The following is a 5,804-nucleotide window of genomic DNA, read 5'->3' on the forward strand; positions in this document are numbered from 1 at the left end:
AGAGCCTCAGGTGAAGGCGTTGGGGCAGTGTCCTCCTTGGTGCGAGGAGCCTAGCCTCCCACTGCTCAGTGTCACCGCCTCAGCCTTGGCCACCCCTTCTGCCAGGTGGGGTCTTGAGGTAGGCCTCTCAATAAGCAGTGCGCCTCTCCCGTCTCACCCAGCTGTCCTGCGCAGTATCCTTGCCTTGCCATCCTCCTCTGCCCCGGCTCCTCCCTCAGAATCCCCATGACCAGAACACTGGACTTGAACAGTGGTTGTGCAGGAACTTGGTTTGTTGGTGTCGAAGCCGTGCCCGTGTGGAAGGTTGACTTCTGTCAGTGTGATCTAACTCACAGCAAAAACTGTGCCAGTCGTTTTAGGGTGATGGGTCCATGGCTGAGGCTTTCTGTGAAGGCTGACCCTGCCCCAAGCCATCTGCACAGGTGGCAGGCAGGGTTGGAAGCACAGAAAAGTGTAGGGAGCAGGACGGGTGGCTGACGGACCTGAGCACTCGTGGAGGGTGGTGGTGGAGGGGGTGGGGTGGCGGGGAGGGCGGCTTGGCCATCTTAGCTGTGAGCTCGGCACAGATACACAGGCATGGTCCACCCAGCCTCTGAGTCAGCTGTGAAATCTGGAGCTGGCTCTGGCATCCTCTAGGGCTCTTCGGGTCTGTCTGAATTCAGTACTCATCTGTAGATCATCTGGGAGCCTCTGGGAGGGAAGGAGTGTCCAGCAGGACATATCTGGGCCAGAATCCAGGAGAGCGAGCCATTGGCACCTGTGGTTGCAACATGTCGGGCAAGTATCCGCAGCCAAGTGGTTGCTGAACTGGCTTTTGAGGGATGAATAGGAGTTTGCCTGGTGTCTGGAAGCTGATAGTCCTCTCTCTGCCTTCGAGGCTTCTGCCGCCTGGGCAGCTTCCTGCCGAAGGAGTGGGCCTCATTGCTCTCCTTTGACTGGTTCTTTTGTCCTACTCATCTCTCATGTAGCAGGGATGGTGCCTGTCCCTTCCTGACTCCCTGGCCTGCCCCCTTGGGTTGTGACCATCCCCTGAGGCGAAAGAGTCCCCACTGTTGTCTAACCAGGGCACAAAGTAGGGGGTGGCACTGCCATGTGCATATCGTCTGTTGATGGGGGGCAGAGGCGTAAGGGGAAGGTGGGGTGGTGGAGAGTCCTTTGGACCGTAGAGAATCAGGTGGCACTGGGTCTTCTGGTCTGGGGAGGGAAGCCAGGGTTTTGGGGTATGGCACTGCCCCAGTCCCAGCCTCCTCTGTGAGTGGGGCCAAAGCAGGCAGGATGGGCGTGAGGATTAAAGGGGAAGGCCTCAGAGTTAGAGTCGATTGGGTTGGGGCCCGTGCCTCCCAGTGAGGCCTTCCTGCCCACTTGTCTGCTCATTAACTGCACTTGCAGCTGGAGCTGCGGGCCAGTTGTCTTCAGAGTGTTTCCTCAATTGAGGGTGGTAGGGGGGAGCAGAGGACAGGGCTCAGAGGTATTGGGGCAGCTGCCACCCCACACTGTCCTTCCACCCAAAGTGAGCTCTGGGTGATTTGTTCCCTGAGCACTGTGGCCGTGTGTGTTCCTGGCTGGAGATGGGACAGCTGGCCTGGGCTTTGCCATGCTGGATGCCTGGCCACCTGGAGCTGGTGACCAGGGCATGTTGGGACCAGGTCACGGGGAGAGCAGCCTTGGGTGCCAGACCAGGAGGGGGCTGGCACACAAAGACCGGGCACGGGGACAGCCTAGGAGCTGCCAGGGGCCTCCCTAGGGTGTCTCTTCCGTGGTGGCCCCGCTTGCCAGCCCATTTCTTGCCCTGGGTCTGGGGCAGGAACTTCTCCTGAGAGTGTAACCCCGGCAGCCAGGCCTTCCAGGAGGTTTCCCAGTCAGCTTGAGAGTCGACCCCTTGCTGAAAAACAGCCAATTAGTCTTGTTTACCAAAGGCATTCTTCCCTGGTACAAACCCCGAAGGAGCGCCCTTTGGCTTCCAGCCAGATTAACTCCCTGTTAACGGGAAGGTGCTTCTGCGGCGCCACGGCCCCTCTCCACCTCTTGAGGGTCACCTGTCGCTTGGCTTCTCCAGTTCCTCCTGGTCCCCTGAGGGCTGGTCCCTTGAGGCAGGGTGGGGTGGGGGCTAGGTAGCATCACAAATGCCTTCTCCATCTACCTGCCTCCCCCTAGAGGCCTCCAGAAGCTTCAGCAGGAGCATGGGGGTCAAACTCTGGGCCCCACACACTTCTGAGCTGCAGGGGCTGCGGCCGAGCCCCAGCAGCTGTGTGGTTGATGTGCCTAGACCTGCAGCCTTGTGTCACCTCAGGGACGCTGAGGCTTAGAGGGGAGGGTCTTGACCTAGACCCTCTGCTTTCTTCTGGGGATGTTTCTTTTCTTTTTTTCAATTTAGCATGGTGGGGTGTGGAGAGGGAGCCTCCCTGGTACTGAAACATCCCACCTCGGCAGGGCTCTGGGATGCCCAGATCTCGGGGGCTGGGCCTGGCCAGGGGTTTACTCTCTTCAGAGTCTGAGTGTTGGGCCGTGGAGGCTGCAGGAAGTGGAGGGAGTACTGCCCTCAGAAAGCCCTCTGACGCTAGAGCAGGCCTTCATCAGAGAGCAGGAGCTCCTCTCCCCATCAGGGTGCCCAGCGGGCCCCCTGGGGCCTTGGCAGCCTGCCACCCTCTTTCTTACTTGTGGCCTGGCCCTTTGGGCACCTCCTTCCTCTCCTTGCTTCCCAAGTGCAGGCTTGCTTGTGATGGGATTCCTGTCACACCGTGAAGTGCAGAGGTCTGAACTCTGGCATGAGAAGGGCATGAGGCACTCGGGGGGGTTTCTGTGTTGCTGGGGCACATTGCCGCATGTTCCAGAGCTGGTCAGAGTGGGGAGGACCTCCATCCATTAGAACCCCACTCCCTCCGGGGTGAGGGGCATTTCCCCCAGATGAGCCCTGCTACTGGGAGCCATCTCAGCCTCAGGAGGAGGGAGGTCAGGGAGTGAGGGGGGTTGGGGCTGGAGGTCCCCCAAGACTTGCAGGACCCAGTCCACCGCTTGCTGACATGCCCTGTCAGTGCCCCCCAGGTTGTGTTCTAGGCCCTCCACTCTGCTGGGCAACCAAGACTTCGAGGAGAGGAGAGAGCACTGGCTTTTCTGTTCGCATGGGCCGCAAGTGGCTGGGGTGGGTCTGTGGTAGTGCCTGTGGGCCCGCTGTGGGTTAGGGTCAGCTGTGGGGAGGGTCCTGGATCCTGCCCCTGGGGGTTTCTGGACCTCTGGATGGTCGCTTCATCCTGAACCTCTTCTGGGGCAGAGGGGCAAGTGCCTGTGTGTTCTGACCAGTCACCAGCACCCAGTCCCGCTGTGGCCTGTGCGACTTGGTTTTGCCACCCCGTCTATAACCTGCAGGCTGGGTGTGTCTGGGGTGGTCTGAAGCACAGACACACACGTCCTCTCAAGTGTCACTTGAGAAATAGGTTCCAGGGTAAAAGCTGGACAGTAGGTCTGTGATGGAACCTGCACCCCTGGCCCCCTGGTCGTCTAGCAGCCCAGCTACCCACCCTTGTCCTGCAGCAGCGCCAGTTCTCCTATGCGTCCCCTTTCAAGGGTGTTTGCGTTTCCTGGGGTTTCTACAGTAAGAGCCCTCCTCACCAGGTACCTTAGAAGAGCACAGGGTTTCCTCTGGCGGTTCTGGAGGTCAGAGGCCCAGAGTGGGGGCACAGTTGGTTCCATCCTGAGGCTCCTGGAGCATGGCCAAGCACAGGGCATCAGAACAAGTCACTTTTTCTTCAGAGTTTCACAGACTCGTGTCTGGGAGACGTTCTAACCAGAAACCATTTTAAATTCTGAAACAATTGAATCTAGTTACTCACTTCTGGGAGCATTGGGCTTTACCTGCTCACACCTTACGGAGAAGCTTTGCACCTTTGTCCATAAGGGAGTCTTCTGTGAGGTCCCTGCCAGCTTGTGTGGTGCTCGGCTGTTCCTGTGTAATGTACCCTGGAGGCGGGTCAGTAACAGCAGCCACTTGCCCGCCAGCTGCCCCGCCACCCCTGTTCCGATGCAGACATGAGTGTGTCCCATGCCCGCCCTGTCGTCCACCCCACTGTGCTTCCCCAATGTCACGCGTTGTCTGAACATCTTAAACTTGGGCATCGTTCTGGGGACAGTATGCCTTGCTTCCCCTGTGAAGTTTGCCATGTTCTGCGTACACCCAGCTGCCACCTCCTCACAGTCGACACTTCAGGACTTTCCATGTCCTCACTGGTATATGCGCCACCGGTGGATTTTTCTGTGGGCGAGAAAGCTTGTGGGAGGACAGAGCCTTAAAGGCACAGTCACCAGGCAGGGCTGTGCATGTCTGCCCGCTGCTCTGGGTGGGCTGTGTCGGGCCCACCTTCTGCTCCCTGCCCCCAAGTCAGACGGCTCTGTGCCCTGTGCTTTTGGCCCTGGCTGGCTGGCTATCCGGCCTTCTGCCAGTGTCCTCCTGCCCCCCTGGCTTCAGGGAGCTGTGTGGTATGGCTTAAGCGTGGGCTGAGCCATGTGGAAAGCCCACCCTTGCCCAGTTCCCCAGACCTCACCATCCATGTTCCAGGTCAGGAAGACCCCGGGCTCTGTGCCCCACACCCCACTTGGTGGCAGGACCTGCACAGAGGAACCCTCCAGGACCCTTGATTTGCTTCCAGAGCTTCTGTGCAGTCAGCTGTAGACCTGGCCCTGGCAGGTTCTGAAAGGCTGGTTCTCTGCTCTTCCCTGCTGGCCCCAAGGGTCAAGGCCTGGGATTAGGCAGTGGCTGGTCACCGGCTCAGGTGGCCGCTGCTGCACCAGCCTGCTCATGGCTGTTTCTCCTCTCCGTTTCAGGGCTTGGTTATGACCCGTACAACCCTGAGCTGCCCAAGCCCCCTGCACAGAGGGAGAATGGCGCCCTGGGCAGAGGCATTGATTCCCGCTCAGACATCCTGGAGCTGGAGCTGGTCAACCAGGCCATCGAGGCCGTGCGCTCTGAGGTGGAGCTGGAGCAGAGGCGCTACCAGGAGCTCCTGGAGACGGCCCGGGAGTGCGGTTCAGCCGAGGCCCCCGTCCTGGCACCTCATGGCCCTGCTGCCTGCCCCGCCACCAGCCTGGACGGGGACGCCTTCCCACTGTCCTTCGATTACAACCCCAGCGGCCATGGCCTTTTGAGCCCTGATGCCAGCTATCAGCCCACCCCACTGGCTGCCACCGCTGAGCCTGGCTGCAAGTATTCACTGGCCTCGCCAGACCGGGCTCAGGGCCATGGTGGAGGGGGTGGCGGCGCCCTGGAGTATGTCCCCAAGGCCGTGGGCCAGCCCCGGCGGTACAGCCGCCCTGTCTCCAGCAGCAAGTACGTGGTGGACAACTCTAAGCCGTCTACAGACCTGGAGTATGACCCCCTGTCCAACTTCTCTGCCCGCCTGCTCAGCAGGGCCAGCACCAAGGACGAAAGGGCCCCCAAGCGGCCCCGGAGCTCCCGTGGCAGCGAGCCCTACACACCTGCACCCAAGAAGCCCTGTGACCCCTTTGGCAGCTGCGACGCCAGGTTCTCGGACTCGGACGATGACGCTGTTGTCGCTCCAGGTGACAAATCTGTCACCACCAGCCCCCCAAGAGCTCAAGGGGGTGCTGAGAGCAAGGCCCCAGGGAAGCCGGGCTCCAGGGAGGGCCCTGAACTGGAGGAAGGCAGCCTTCGGGAGACCAAGGAGATGGCGGTGCAGTGTGATGTAGAGGATCTTGGGCCACCCCCTCGGAGCCCGGGCAGGCCACCCCTGGCTAAGCCCAGCTCACCAGCCAGGGCTGCGCCAGAGCGCAGCAGCCCCAAGGAGGGGAGGCCT

At 60.5% G+C, this 5,804-nt stretch overlaps 1 protein-coding gene across 1 annotated transcript in view; it reads left to right on the plus strand.

The window, feature by feature from the left end:
- The window catches only part of REXO1 (REX1, RNA exonuclease 1 homolog (S. cerevisiae)), a 19,682-nt gene that overhangs the window by 4,548 nt on the left and 9,330 nt on the right, over nt 1-5,804 (plus strand). Inside the window, exon 2 of the mRNA XM_010844542.1 lies at nt 4,816-5,804. This exon is cut by the window's right edge and continues 13 nt beyond it. Within this exon, the coding sequence (XP_010842844.1) occupies nt 4,816-5,804 (989 nt within the window). The remainder of the gene's footprint in view (nt 1-4,815) is intronic.

This window comes from Bison bison, unplaced genomic scaffold, assembly GCF_000754665.1.
Source record: "Bison bison bison isolate TAMUID 2011002044 unplaced genomic scaffold, Bison_UMD1.0 scf7180017864203, whole genome shotgun sequence".
In the NCBI taxonomy this organism is placed as follows: Eukaryota; Metazoa; Chordata; class Mammalia; order Artiodactyla; family Bovidae; genus Bison; species Bison bison.